This window comes from Dromaius novaehollandiae, chromosome 14, assembly GCF_036370855.1.
Source record: "Dromaius novaehollandiae isolate bDroNov1 chromosome 14, bDroNov1.hap1, whole genome shotgun sequence".
In the NCBI taxonomy this organism is placed as follows: domain Eukaryota; kingdom Metazoa; phylum Chordata; class Aves; order Casuariiformes; family Dromaiidae; genus Dromaius; species Dromaius novaehollandiae.
Window position 1 is genome coordinate 22,005,196 of NC_088111.1, and position 16,021 is coordinate 22,021,216.

Here is a 16,021-nt window from a genome sequence, read left to right on the forward strand (position 1 = left end):
TTAACTGGGTTGGATTATACTGATTTATATCTGGTGTTATCACAATAAAAATCAACATTACAAATCACTCTCTGTTTGCTACTAGGCACAAGAAGTCATACCATATGGCAATGAATTACTGTGTCGGGAAAAATATGCTCGGTTCATATTATTTTATCCTCTGGGTTATTAAAGTTAAGTGTATCAGTAGATTTCCTATAACATAGTTGTGTTTTTATGATTAATGTTAAATGCTATGTTTATGACACAGTTGTGTTTCTGCTGTAAAAAGTGTATTTTCTAAAGCTAATATTGACCAGTAAAATTTCAAGTACAAGTCTTAAAGACTTGAAAAGATTATAGATTTTAAATTCAGCACAAAGACATATGGAGCGCTTGGACATTTATAGAAAGGCTTAAAGAAAGTGTGATGCTGAAGGAATGATCCATAAATGTATTTTAATTCTGTGTTCAAAGAACCTTTAATTTTCTCAAGAAAAAACAATGTATACTATAGTACTATATATTTAAATAATATAAACATATATTTTACCTGCTTGGTCTTTAAATATTTTTGATATGACGACAGGCACTTTGTGCTCAGCACCACCCTGCAAAAGATGTGTATTAACCATGAGATCCCAATTAAGACTGTGGTGAACTATTTATACTGAAAATTAAAAGAAAAACAAACAAGAAGTTATCCATACCTTTATGTTTAAGCCCAAGCCACCAACTGGTTGTCTACGAAGTGTAACAGTTCTGTGCTTTAAAAAATTGCAGAAAAAATAAATTTAGGTGAAAATATGATATCTGAACAAGCATATAAAATGTCTTTGATTTTTTTTTTTAATTTTTAAAAGTTATTTCTCAAAGGTACCCTAGAATCTGGGTGATCAAGTTCAGTTCTGAGGTATGATTCAAGACTGACTTCATAGGCACTCATTTAATTCCCTTACCATAAAGGTCTTTAACACTGAGAGCAGAACACTTTTATATTGTGAATTCTGCACACAGGTTTTTAATGTTTTACTTTTCTATTACTGAAGCACTATTCTTCCTAGATGGAAATTTTTACATCCTTTTGCTTTGACAAATGTTTTTGTGAGAAAACTATATGAAGAGATTTGAGATGCAAATTTTTACAGCTGAATTATTTTCTCTAGCTGATCATTTTTCAATTGCAAATACCAATGTTTTCTAATCCATATCTTCAGGCCTACGTGAATTTTCTTGCAGCATATGCTTCTCATGATTATTTTCTTGCATTTTCTGTTGAAGTGCATAAAGAAGATAAACATTTATCAATATTTTTCTATAGTAACCTATCATATGTTTAATACTATATTGAATTTGACATTTCATTCATGTGTACCTCTCAGTGCCTGACACCATAATAATGGAACATGTATCTTTACTTCATCTGTTGACAGTAATTAATAGTTGAGCAGGACTTTTTTAGCAACATGCTGAACGATACTGCATATAATGTCGATTCTCAGCACCTACAACAGTAACTACTGAACATTTAAGGTAAAATATTTTTCTTTTTATTCTGTATATCAGAATCTCATATGAGATTACTCTTACATGTAAATTTCTGATTGGGCATTTTATGATTTCACTAATTCAGATAAATGTGAATTTTGATGTTCAACAGTTAAGCCCATACCCAACACGTTATTTATTTTTTCTAACACTCAACTTAGCAGACTTGTGACAATATTGACTTGGGGGAAAGGGCAACAGTAAGTCATACATTTCAGTTTGACTTTAAGAGGGTAAAAACTAAAGCATATAGTTAAAACTTAAGAATACTTCCTTGCATTTTTAAAGTTTATCTTTTCTGTTCCCATGAATATTATACTACTGCAGTCTGTGCTAAAATGGAAAAGTATTCTATCATGACATATGATAACTGATTTAATCAAAGGTGTGTATGATTCAATCTCAGACTATATAATTCAGCTTTAGTGAAGTATGTGCTGTTTCAGATTATTTCATTGATTCTTCATTTTGAATTGAATCAAAACTTTTAATCAAAATAATCACGTGTACTGAGAAAGCTCAGATCCAATCTGATTGAGAATACATGGATATCTACGTTTAAAATCATTGACTCATTCCCAAGAGCCATTTTTCTATGACATAAATCCTACTCACTTATTTAATTTTTTTTCTTTCCCTGCACCTATACTTATCCTCTCTAAAAAAATTGTCCCAATATAACTCATTGTACAGAAATGATGAAATAAATTATTTCAGAGTTTAGATTACTTGAGCATTATTTGGCAAGAAATGTACATATGCTGCAAGGACAGCTTTTGCCTTTCTATAATAAAAAAACAAGCAAGATATTGTCTATTGGCATTTTCTCCATTCAACTATAACTAATACACATATTTTATACAGTTGACAGATAAATTTCAACTGATAATACCGATTAGATTATTCAGTTCAGAGCCCTACAAAGCACTCTACTCGCATAATAGTTTGTTATAATTTTGATATTTATATTTTCATAGCTTATAGCATAGGTCATTATGTAGCTCCAAATACTCCTATTAAAACATACTTTGACATAAGTTATTACACATATATCTATTTTTTTTTTTTTTTTAGTAACAGCCTTTTAAATTAGAGCTACATTTAAAAAATGCAAAGGAACCCTCTACATGTAAAGATGTTCAAATTGCCAAGTCAAATACCAAAAGCTGGACAGTGTCATTATCAAGATCATTTAAACAAACTCATCTCAACTGTTTGCATAAATCTGTCTTATGAAACAGTATTGCTATTACATAATCATATATCGTTCGCTATGATCATGACTAATGGTCATACAAGACCAAATCCTACCTCTGATTTTCACTGAAAGATAGATTTTTGTTAGTGATTTTCAATTTTCCAAAAACTGAAGAGTGTATAATTGCAGAAGAATAGAAGAAAGCTAAAATTGGGTCAATATTTAAAACATATATACATTCATTATATCACAGGGGCTTAAAGGTCAGATGATCATAATCTGTCAACCAACCACCTGTTCCATTACAGAATAGCAATCAACCCAGCTCATAAAAATTTAAAGGAGAATAATTTTATGGAAAACAGAGCTTTTCAAATTAAATTAATATTTGTTATGCAGTTTCCAGTCTTAGTGACAGGTACCAGTGCTGTAATAACCCACATAAGGCACCAATCTGACACCACAAAAATGCTTAATGAAAAAAATAAAACTACGCAAAATAATATGGCATATTTTAAATGCATTTAAACTGGCTAACTAAAAGATTCCAAATCAAAATTTAATTAAGATAAAGTCATCATTAAGTGGGTATGCTTCTGGTAGGGTAGTGACAGTCCCTGGATTATTAAAAAAGTTAAAAATATTAGTGATCTGAAAGAAAATCTAAATTAATTGCAATAATGTTTGTACATTGTTTGTTTGACACAAAGTGAGAAGTAATGATCACCAGGACAGATTCTGAGTACATAGTTATTTTGATGATTTGTTAAATTGGAAGTAAGTTACAATACATATTTTAATACAAGCAAATAAAAGATAAATTCTTCTTGTAACAAGGAAAACAAATTCCATAAATAAATAGAGCAGAGCACCCTATCTGGAAAAAGGTGATTTTCCAAAAAAAGTGAGTTCTACTGAGTGTGAGAAAAATCTGTGTTCCTAAATAAAACCACAGCCAAAAGCACTAGTGTAATCCTACATCATTAGGTGACTATTAAGCAGGAATATGGACACTTAAATTATTTCTGTATCTGGCAGTGGTGCAAACACTTGAACAAATACAGCAAGTTCTGATAAGCTCATTTTGAAAATGATAACACACAAACTGGAGAGGCAGCAAAGAAGAGCCACAAGAATGCCAAACAGCTTGAGAGGTTTGTCTTGTAGTGAAACAGATACCAGGACTTGAACCTATTTAGCTTTTTTAAGCGTATTTCAGGGATGGTCAAGCACAGTTTTAAGCAACTTCCTTGGCAGAAGAGTGAATCTTACAGACAAATATAGTGCAAATTTCAGTGACATGAAGTTGAAAATAGACACATTCAGACTACAGACACAACATTTTAAACCTTGCTACCAGGGTAAACCATAATTGGAATTTAAAATAGTGAACATTTTTTAACAATAATATGGCCTTTAGACCTTAAAATGAAATGATATTTCTTTTTTATTTTTCTTTAAACCATGATCTATCATGTTATTTCATGAACACAGATTTAATTCAGTTCTAAATGCAGAATTATTAAAATCCTCATGGGCTTTTTATGGTACTAACCGCTACAATATCTGGGTTCACCCATAGAAATAAAATCAGTTAAATCTATCACAAGTAGCCTCATCCTACAGAGTAAGAAGGGAGGCACCTAAAGATTAAAGTACAATTTATTCTGTATTACTAATGCAAAATGCCTAAATATATTTTTTTCTAAGTATTTAATATTTGTATGAACTTTATCTGTTTAAAGAAGATATGAAGGCAGAATTCATGCAAGATGATGAGAGCTATGCAATTTACCATGTTAGTATCATATGTCTGAGTTCCTTCCGCACGGGAAAGACAGCATATATACATGGTTCATTACAGAGACTTTCAGGAACATCATATAGCAGGATCCCCAAGTCTAGTCTCATGACAGGATGCACAGGTTAGTGATGCGGGATGTAACTCCACTGGTAGTTCTCCCAGTGGAGGATGGTCATGTATTTTCTTGCTGTGAGAATCTCTTTCTTAAAACTGAGATCCTAGATAGTTGAAATAGTGGTAAATGACCATCAGGCAAATAGACAGGTTTTTGACACCAGGGAAAAGACTCCAGAAAGTCTAGTCAAGTGCAAGGTGATACATCTCACAGGAATCTTGCTCAGCCCAGAAAAAAACAGGAAGGAGTCTGTAGGTTTGATCTACATGAGTACCAACAACATAGGGAAATTCAGGAAATAAGCTCTAGAGATAAAAACTAGATTGCAAGGAAGTAAGTTGGAGACCTGCACTTCTATAGTAAGATTCCCCAAAATGCTTCCAATACTCCCCACAGGACGGAGGAGACAGACAAAGCTCTAATGTCTGCCTGAAAAGATAACTCAAGAAATATGGATTCAGATTCATCAGAAACTGAAGGAATTTTTGAAATAAAGGGAGCCTGTTCAGGAGGCACACACTTCATCTGGACTGTAAATAAGCCAAAGCTGCTGGTACTTAAAATTCAGGAAGGCTGTAAGTGAAATTTTAAACTGTAGGGCTGGGAAAGAAGTACAGGTGAGCATTATTGTGGACTATGCTTGTATTATGGATATAAGCAGAGAAATGCTGTATGCTCAAGTGAAGGGTTCTTGGAGAGGTAGAAGACGACTGTAATGCCAGAATGAAAACTATACATAAATATACATACATATAGTAAAGGTAAAATAGTCTGCATGAACAGCAGAGTAGAGGCTCTGTGAGAAAAAAGAGCTTAGACTCAAAGAAAACTAATAAACCAACTACCTCATCAAATAAAACAAAATCTCTATGGATTCCAAGCTAAATACAAGCAAGACTGTATATTACAATGATACGAGTCAACTAGGTTGACAACAGTAACCGAGATATGCAAAGAGGTGATGAAAATGAGAAATATAACACTGATGACAGATTTAAATTAACCTCATGTAGATCAGACAAATATCACACCAGAATATAACACAGTCAATAAAATGTAGGTGTCTATCAGTGACTGCTTCATGGAGCAGCTGCTTATGGAGCTTGCTCCTGTCTTGAATACCACAAAGGATCTACTCTGTAGCAGCAACCACTGTGTACTTTAGATTCAACATCTGCAAGAGCAGCAAGTTCAAAAATTCCACTGCAATTTTGATCCCAAAAGAGGAATTATGCAAAAGTAAGGAAGTTTGGTAAAAAGGAATATAAAGTTGAATATTAAATCTTCATAGGCGGTGTGAAGACTACTTAAGGTTACCACGCTGGAAATGCAGAGCCACTGAATGTGGCTTAACAAAGCTTAACAAAGACAAAATGAAAGCAGCATGGCTAAATAGCAGGATAAGAGAGGTTATCAGATGTAAGGAGTGGACATCATATTGAAATGAAGACAAGAGAAAGGAACATAAGCAAATGAAATATAAAAACAGAATTAGACATTGGAAGTAAAGAGAGTTCAAAAAACAACTGACAAAAAGAAACAAAGAATCAAAGAATCAAAGAATCAAAAACAATCAAAAATAATAATAAATATTCAAATATATCAGGAGCAGGAGGTCTGCCAAAGAAACTGCAGGGCCAATTTATGATGAAGATATAAAGGAGTACTAAGAGAAAATAAAGCTGTTAGAGGGAAGATAAATGAACACTTTTCATTAGGGCTTACTGTGAAAGCAAATAGAAATGTTCCTCCAATACTCCTTGTAGCACAAATGATATATGGATCTGTATGATTCTGAAATAACTTTAGGAGCAAATTGACTAAATAACATAGCAAATCACCAGGGTCAGATAGTGAGATTATCTTCACTGCTTATACCTGAGACAAGAAGGATGAGTGAACTTGGAATATCTGCAGAAGGATCTCATGAAATAGTAATTATAAAATAGCAGATAAAAGACAATAGTAGATAAGTGTTAATGAGAGAGTCTTTTTTTCCCCCACATATATTACTTTTATATAAAGTTAGGATTATTTCTAAATCAGTTATTTCTATAATGGAGTCAAACCTCGGGGTTAAAATAGATAGTTCCACAACAACATCAGTTCAGTCTTCAGCAGTGGTCAAAAACACAGATCAAATTTTAGGAAGTCTAAGCAAAAGAATAGAGATAAAATATATAAATAAATATATGTGTGAGTGTGTGTGTGTATACAGGTATGTATATATATAGGTATACATATATGTAAATTATACCACTGTAAAAATCCAAAGTTCACCTATCCTTGAATTATGTATACCAATTTGGTCCCCTCATATGTAAAACTTCTGGAAAAGGTTTAGAGAAGGCCAATAAGGATGATGGAAGGACAAAAGAGCTTCTGTACAAAGAATAACAGAATAGCCTATAACTCCTCAGCCAGGAAGAGAGATGGACTGGGGATCAGGAGAGTCTTAAAAAAACACAAGTGGCATGGAAGACAGTGAATAGGAACCAGTCTTTATCATCTTTTGCAATACATGAATTAGGAGGCATCAAATGATACTGTTAGGAGCTAGGCTCAGATTAAACAAAAACGGGTGATTCTTTGTGCAATGAGTAGCAGATCTATAGCGTCTGATGAGAAAAAAATTTTGGATGCTGAAAATCTAGACTGGACATGGAAAATAATTCTGTTAAGAGCTAATACAAACTACATTTTGCTTCGGAAAACCCTGAATAACTTCAGGCAGGGAAAGTGTTAAGAAAAGCATCATATATTCCTGCCCTATCCTTATCCTTTCCTAGGGATACATTAATGGCTACTTTTGAAAAAAGGATACTAGACTCAGTAGATCTTAGGTCTGAATCAGTACTTATGCAGACAAAATTTCACAGCAATGAAACTTGGACAGAAAATTATACTAGTTTTGTATGCAGTTATGAAACAAAATTCTAATACAAGAACTTCATGCCAAAACCAAACTCTAATATTTGTAAAAAACCAAATCTTCTGAAGACATAAATGGTAACTTTATGCATGATGAAAACCTAATGTTTTTGTATAATTCAAATATAGAGACAGCTTATTTTACCTCTTAGTTGCCTGTATGTTATGTATAATTTTTCTATTCAGACTAATTTATTTATGGTTTGAGGCTAAAGTGAGGCAGACATCTGTAGCTGTCTTAAGAAACAACCACAAAAATATAGCACTACAGTTGACTGTATGATAACTGTGTAATATTATTTCTGTATAGGCAAGGAAAACTCTTTAGAAAGTGTTACAATTATCAATCTGAATCTGAACAGAAAATCTGAAAATAATACTATTTTGTTTTTTAACTAGTGTTTTGTTTTACTAATTATATCCTTTAATAATTTTTTATTTATTAAAGCCATTCATTCTGAAGGTTTCCAAAGTACTCGATGTGTACACTATAAAGATCACTTACTCAAATTGTGCTACAAAGCAGAAGTAATTCTGTACCTCTTACAGCAGATAGCATAGCAGGCTTTTGGGTCTCTTGTTTCTAGGAGATTAGAGGAAGAATAAGTGGACTGCATGGAACTTCAAGGTGCATTTGAGTAGACAGAATGTAATTATTAAAACTGTAATTGTTCAGGATACCAATATGAAACATTCCTACCTTTGTGGGACCTTTTATTGCTGCAAGTAGACAAGGATTCAATTGTCCATTTTTCCAAGTGATACTGGCTGTGTAATACCTATCATTATGTTTAAGAATTGGGTTAACATTTTGGGAATGATATTAGCTAGCTTCTAAGCTTTAAGAAACAGATTAAATTGACAAGTATCAAAAGTACCAACATAGAAAGAGAAAACAGATTTACCTAAGTGCATGGTAGGCAGAAGCAGTTCTGTGACTGTATAGCCTAGCTGTTTCATTTTGACTTAGTTTACTGTGGAGAAATGTATATTTTGGAAACAGGCTTTTTCTTTAAAAAGTTAATTTTAAAAAAGAGTAGGCCAGTAACATTCTCATTGTTATAAAGTTTTAGCATTGTATGGTCAATACTTCGTCACAAAATTTTATAAAATTTGATGTTCAGCTTTTCCCCTAAATTTACAATCAAGGAATCTTTTAGAGGGAAGCACAGAAATACACATTCACTGCCAAAGCCCAAATAGGACTATAATTTTCTTAATATTACAGAATAATGGAATTTGCAAGATTAAGATTACTTCTAACACTTCTTATATAGCCCTATAATAATAACAAGAGGTTTCAAGGACCAACATATCTATCATTTCATAAAAAAGTACTGCTACACAGAACTGGAAATTTAAGATGACAGGCAAAAGCCTGTAACAGATGGGTAAGACAAACAAATGGAGAAGTTGAAACAAAGCCTAACTCTGGGCGTAAATCCCACTGCAAAATGATGGGTTCCAATCTTGATATCTCTACTAAATCTGCTGTTTCTGGAAAAACTGAAATCATTGAAAGGTCATAAAATGAAAAGTTAGAAAATGTAGGTGCATAAGATGAATTCTTCCTGTGAATTCTATTTAAGGTTTGAATAGAAATAAAATTCCTAAACACTGTCTCTTTGGTCCAAGAAACCAAAGTCGACTCACAAGAATTAGCATATAGGGATTGTGTGCAGATATGAATGTTGTCTGTGAGTTCATTTCAATTTTTGCGCTTTTGTTCTTGATGCCAATTAGATATCCAGTGTTAAAAAGCTATTTCCTGGAATTTTATAGGTGCATGGTAGAGAGAACTATAGGATGGACAGGACCCTCTGTGAAAATGAGTCCAGCCACCTGTTAGGGCAGACAGTCAGAGCACAGAACACAACCAAAAGGGTAAATAAAAAAAGCATCTTATTGGTAAAGCCAGTATTTAATTAAAAAAAAAAAGTCCTTTAAATGCCTTTAAATGAAAATGTAGCTTATTGGGGGGGGGGGGGGGGGAGGGAGGGGGAAGGAGCAATCCAGAAATCCAGTTGTACATGCCTGAATAAAACCTTTGTCTTGTTCCAAAGCATGGAAACACTGGAGTTCATGGTTGTTGACCATGAACAGGCTTAGATATGTTCAAAGACAATGCAACTGCATTTAAGGAAGCACTTTGCTTTTCATGAAAGACTAACATCAGCAGTCATCACGACAGAAGCAAAAGCAATTTCTAGGCAAAAAAAACCCTTGTAGCTGCAAAAGTGAAAGGGTGGAGTTAAACTAACTTTTGTGGTTAGAAGTAATATTTAGAAGTGATCAACTCGTTTGTTCCTCAGTCACTATCATGCTCATGGAACAACATTTGTTCTGAAGGGAGGCCAGAGCACAACCAGTGGGTTTATATCTTGTCACAGTACGTAGCTCAGAGACAAGGGCTTTATTTCAGAACAAGATCTTGTTCTGTGCACAAGGGCAAACAACTGCAATGCATAAAAAAGCTGTTCACGATGTGAATAAGCAGAAAGGATTTTGCCCTAACCTAAGATGCTGACACGCACAGACCACAGATGAAATCAGACTTGGGCAGGATGCAGTTCAGTACTTATGTCGCTTTCAACAACCTGTAGCTCTCCAAAGCTTTAAGCATGAAAGCAGTACCAAAAATATATTTGTTAATTAAGCCTGCATTTTTTTGCTTAGATGTAGTCCCAAAAGGTTTTAGAAGCCCTGGGAGAGAGAATTTCAGGGAGAGACAATTTCAGGAGAGCTCTAGATTGAAATAGCACATATAACTAAACAGATTGGGGAGCTTAAAAGATCTCAGTCATCAATATTGAAACAGACAGCAGCAAGGCAAAAACTTTAAAGAACTCCAAGAATGATGCGAGAATATGTTGAAAAGCAAATGCAATGCAAACTTGAAAACATAGACACCAAATAGAAGAGCAAGAGATCAGTAACTAGAGAAGAGACTAGTTGGTAACTGGAGGCATAAAGTGGAGGTTGTAACAATTTCCATTGCTACTGAAACTATCCTTTAATACTATGTATTTTTCAAAAAGTTTTTAATCCACTTCTCAAATCTTTCTATGTCAGGAAAAACATGAATTACCCTCCTCATTTTAAGTGTATTTCCCTACAAATAAATCATAAACTCTGGCTCACAGACCTAACTCCTGAGAATGATATAGCTGAAAACAACCAACAGCTTTAATAAAGTTTCTCAAAGAACATCGAGACTTGCCTTATGATACTTTTTAAATGTAATTTGGAGAACTATGTGGTCAAACACCTGTCTTTTAGTTATGAGATAGCTCTTGACATAGGTGACCTATTATGTTCTTTTAAAACACAATGGTTTGATAGAAAAGTTTATCTCTGCATGTGGATGGATACAAATATATAAAAGACTTTTCTAGAGATGTGAATGGAGCTTAAGGGCCAATGTCAGAAGCCGATTATAGTTCTAATTTTTGGTGCTGCTTGCTGTCTGTCACTGAACAATCACAGAATTCAGTTTAGTGTTTTGTAGCAGGATTTTACATCCACCCATCAATGTCTACCCATTTTGTCATCATTACCAGATTGTCAACATCCAGCGCTGGCAGTCGAGGAAGGGGATCCTTCATTATGAAGAGTATTCTATTTGTGCGTTAATGAACAAGGGGAGAGATTTCATGAGGAGGTACTTTAAGCTTTCCACACAATTTGATATAAAGGGATATATTTGGGAGAAGATTCAGTATGTGTATATATATATACTGTGTATATATATAGTACATATATATATATACTGTGTGTGTATATATATATATTCAGCATATATACATGTAATGATCCTAGGTGGCTATAAAAGTAATATACACAAACATAAACACTTGGAAATTTGAGTTCTTTCTAAAAAAGTACACTCATACAGCAAAGAAAGGCCTTCTAGAAAAGGAGAAATAATTATTTAAACAATTGTTCGTCATGCAATCTATTTTGTATCCAAGATAAATCATAACAAGGCTAGGAGATGCTAGCTGGCAGTCATGACTATTTAGCAGTTGGCACTGGTTGTACTATAGTTAGAAAGAAGCAGACAAGAATAAGGGAGTAATTTTAGGGTAAACAACCTGATAATCACACTGAAAGCTGTGAACATGCCATTGCCACAGCATGCAGAACCTTCCAGAGGGGCAGGCTGTGTGTGCCCCCTTCCCCAGCAACAGCCAATCGCCAGGTGCCACGGGAATTTGAGCCAATCAGAACCAGGCATTTTCACCCATAGCTGAGAGTGCTGAGGTTGCCACGTGGACCCAGCAAAGCGCCCATGGAGGTTGCCGGAGTGCCCAAGGGCACTGGCCCCCGTGTCCTCCAGGGCCACCTGGTCTGCACCGCCAGGGCACAGGCAGGTCATAGGAGAAATGTCAACATTTGGCCCGCCCAAACTCTTCCTGCCACCTCCTCCATTGTAAGGCTGCTGTGTCACTTGTCCATATATCTGTGATTAAACGTGCTTTGGTACCTGAGGCCATCTAGCCTCCACATTGCCAGCTCCATCTCAAACCATAACACACTATTAACTTATGCAAGGTAAGTGGCTAAACAGCAAGCTAGGAAAATGCAAGCAAGGAAATCATTCACTGCGGCATTGTTCATAGTAGTTCAAAGTCTTTGTTGTTTTTATTAGATAAAGAAACTTTATTCCCAGTTCTGTGGTTGTAATCTCCTCTACTGGAAAGAATAACCTCAAAAGGCCATCTTAGATGTTGGAAATAAGGCACCAAATTTTCTCCAAGTGACATGGCAGGGTGACGATACAAAACAAAAGCCAGCCTTAAACAATAATGCAGAATTTACCAGCCAATCCCTTGGGAAATATTCAGGGGAAAGGAAGAAGTGGAACAAAAAGGTACAATAAGAAGAGCTAAAACAACTCTGTAACCTGTCCCACATGGGTGCAAGGAAAGAAATAGCATGATACAAAAAGGGATAAGAAGATGAAGATACTTAAGATATCAGCCAAATCTTATCTTTTCTTATTGCTGAAGCTGCCACAGGAAGTTATAAGATAAAAAATGATTGAAGAGACAGATGCTGTGAGAATGTAAAATGTAAACGTAAAATGTACCACCAAATGCAGACATCCAGCGCAGAACAAGAATATGTAAAATCCTTTGGTGGGGAGATCATTGCAGATAAGGATTTTCTCAGCTACACCCCTCCACCTGTTCAATCCCAGAGCTTCCTCAGCATATTGCTCTGCATATATTTAATATTCTGCCATATATTGAGATTTCCACCTACACTCACATAACCCTCACTGCTCGCTGATGAGCAGCACACTTCCACTTCCTACTGGATGCAGTCTGCCCTTTGCCCAACACTCTTGCTAGAAATAAGGATTTTAAACTACAGAAGGGACTGCATTTGCCAAAATTCTATCAAGGTGGAAGTCAGAAGAAAAACTATGCCTGGGAGAAAGAGTGTACATGACAGCTGTAACTAGAGATGGTACTGGATTATGATTTATCACTGACTAGTATAGGCACCCATGATAAGGCTAGTAGACTTCACATATCATTCAGCATTTCAGAAGAATTGCAATGCCAATATCTAGGACTGGATTAGAGAGGTTCCTTGTTGCAGTACTTTATAGTCTGGGATCAAAAAACAAATTATTAAATTTAATTAAATAATTGCCAAGAAACACTGAATTTTGATTGCTTCCTTACTGACTCCTGTTACTACTTACATATGTCCCACAGCCTTTATGAAAGACCATGAGTATCACAAATCTTAAGAAAACAGTGAAGGTTTCACAGCCACTTAAGACTGAATCTGCCATATTCATGTATTTCTAAGGGTTGTTAGTACGGCTCTCTCGGGAACTGTAACCACCAGCACCTTACCCTTAACTAGGTAAACTGTTATATAATGCAATGAAAAATAATGTAAAGGCTCTTCCATGTATTGGAGGAGGGTGGAAATCAAAGACCTGTTTTACAACAGAATGTGTTATACTGTTGGTTGTAACATGTTTAGCCTTCAGCAGAAGCTTTTTGCTCAAAGGCTGTCTGTATAAATTTTAGCCCTAAATCCATGTGATTTTTAAAATACTGTTTTATAGTCTTAGAAATAGTTTTATAGTCTTAAAAAGACACTGTAACTTGTCAGGAAGTGGAATAAATTAAGCAGAAAATGGAACTACAGGTCAAGAAACCTCAATAGAGAGAAAAGCATGCAGTAATCCTCTATGGCAACATGTGATACTTCATTCTCCAGTGCCATGAAAAGGAGGTAAGCTGTAATAAAAGGCAAGTAAACAGAAAGCAAGAAAGTACTGTGAATATAAGAGATAGTTGGAACTTTTAACACAGGTTTTTTGTTTGTTTGTTTGTTTTTTTGTACAGGATGTCATCTTTACCCCAAAGCAACAGGAAAAAAAATGCAGCTATAAAAATTGAGGCATGCCAGGACCAGTAGAGGTTTGTACAGAGGCAAAGCAGATCTTTTCACATGCAAGCTGAGATCTGGGACAGCTGTAGATGATCCTTGCTAAGTGTAATAAGGTATTTTTATCAGTTTATGTTGTTATAACTATTTCCATTACTGCAGATCAAAGTCTTAGTTCATTTTTGATAGAGTAAAATGAAGTCACTCATTCTATTTTTAAAGCCTGCCAACCTAAAGGAAGATTATAAAGAAAACTGAACCAGATTGTTCTCAGAGGTGCACAATAAAAAGAGGAGAGGCAACAGTCACCACTGGCAGCAAAGGAAATTCCAGTTGAGTATAATGGGAAATAATTTCACAGTGAAAGTGGTTAAGCATTAGAACAGGCTGCCCTGGTGAGAGATGGTGGAATCTCCATCCTTGGAGATATTATAAACTTGAGTGGACAAGGCCCCAAGCAACTTGAACAAACTTGGAAGCTATCCTTGCTTCCAGTGGGAGGTTGTACTAGATGACTCCACCCCTATCTCAGTGGGAGGTTGAACTGGATGACTCCACAGATCCCTTTCAATCTAAATTATCTTGCGATCAATTCTAATAAGAATGAGTCTGAGAAACCACAGTGTAGTTCATTCTCCAGGGTGTGGTGATCATATTACAGATTTCTCAGTGACAATATTGGTATAAGTATTGGTATAAGTTCACAAGAATCTCCAGGAACTCCCTCACTGAGTTGTAAGATTAATTTGGGACAGGAGCTATCTTTGGTGATAAGAGAAGATTTGAGACTTGGACTGATCCCAGACTGTGAGAGCAACAATATAGATAAAGGCTGTGCAGATCATCTACAAATCTGGATTTTCAGAGTTGCTAATTGTTATTACATATATGGCCCCAGTGGCAATATATAGTTATATTTCTTTCTTTTTCCATTAAGAATAAGCTGATTTCTTTCAAGTAAAAAGACATGCTATAACAAGAGTTACAGCTAAATCCTTCCAGAACACAGCTGTTCTTTAGCTGAATAATTTCAATGGCATTCGCTGTTACGTGTTGGCAGGTGTGAAGGCAAAGATGAACAATAGAGGCTGTATCCACCGGTGTCCTGTTCTATCACTAAAGATGCTTATGTTTCCACACAGTCAGATATTCTGCATCTAGCTATCGAAGATTTTTAACTGTTGCACAATCTTTTGCAATATATACAGTAGCAATTTACCAATCCTGACAGTTTGTCATGGCCCCATGTACAACAACAGATTAATTTAAATTTTAATAAAGGATGCATATATCTGTCTGCCTGTTTGCCTGGTTAGCAACGCAGAAATACTGATACTGTATTGCTCTCTTTTCTACCTTGTTGGTAAGGGCACTTAACCTCAGCTAGATTCTGACCATATCTCAGGGAGATTTTTTTTTCAGGGATATCTACAGTGTCCCTTTTATTATTCTCCTCTGTACATTTATTACTATTTTTGTCAATGCTAGTTACTTTTTTGCCTTTAATAATAAACCAAAGTTATTTTCTGTTTGTCATGCTGATGAATACTCATATTTATTATTTATTTTGTGATATAAACTTCTAACTGTTCTCAAAGTGACAGCAACAGGAGCTTATGATCTTTAATAATATATCCTAAAGCATTATTTGATATCTGTCTTCTAAATATCTAGGCCAGCTTCCCAGAGTATGGAAAATAAATAACAAAAGGCTAAATAATGTATTTCCTCCATACAAAAAAATCTAATTTTCAAAAAGAAAAGTCTTTCTTTAATCACCAGCTTGATATTTCCAAATAAATAGAAATGTTAGTTATTAGCTCTTATGGCAGAATGGGCACTGGGCAAACAGTAATATTAGTAGTTACCTAGACAGAAATGTACTTGGGGTATAAAGAAACTTTTAATGCAGACCTATTCTCTAGAGGTTTGCTAAAAGAACGTTCTTTTCTGTCCTTATTAGCATCTGAGTTATAAAGAAAAAAAGTCATAGCAGTTTCATCAGAGATTTAAACAGTACATTCAGATG

At 34.9% G+C, this 16,021-nt stretch overlaps 1 protein-coding gene across 1 annotated transcript in view; it reads right to left on the reverse strand.

Moving 5' to 3' along the window:
- The window catches only part of LOC135329905 (gamma-2-syntrophin-like), a 163,928-nt gene that overhangs the window by 118,258 nt on the left and 29,649 nt on the right, over positions 1 to 16,021 (reverse strand). The window contains exons 4-5 of the mRNA XM_064519947.1: positions 690 to 746; positions 533 to 590 (exon numbers count right to left, since the gene is read on the reverse strand). Of these exons, the coding sequence (XP_064376017.1) occupies positions 533 to 590; positions 690 to 746 (115 nt within the window). The remainder of the gene's footprint in view (positions 1 to 532; positions 591 to 689; positions 747 to 16,021) is intronic.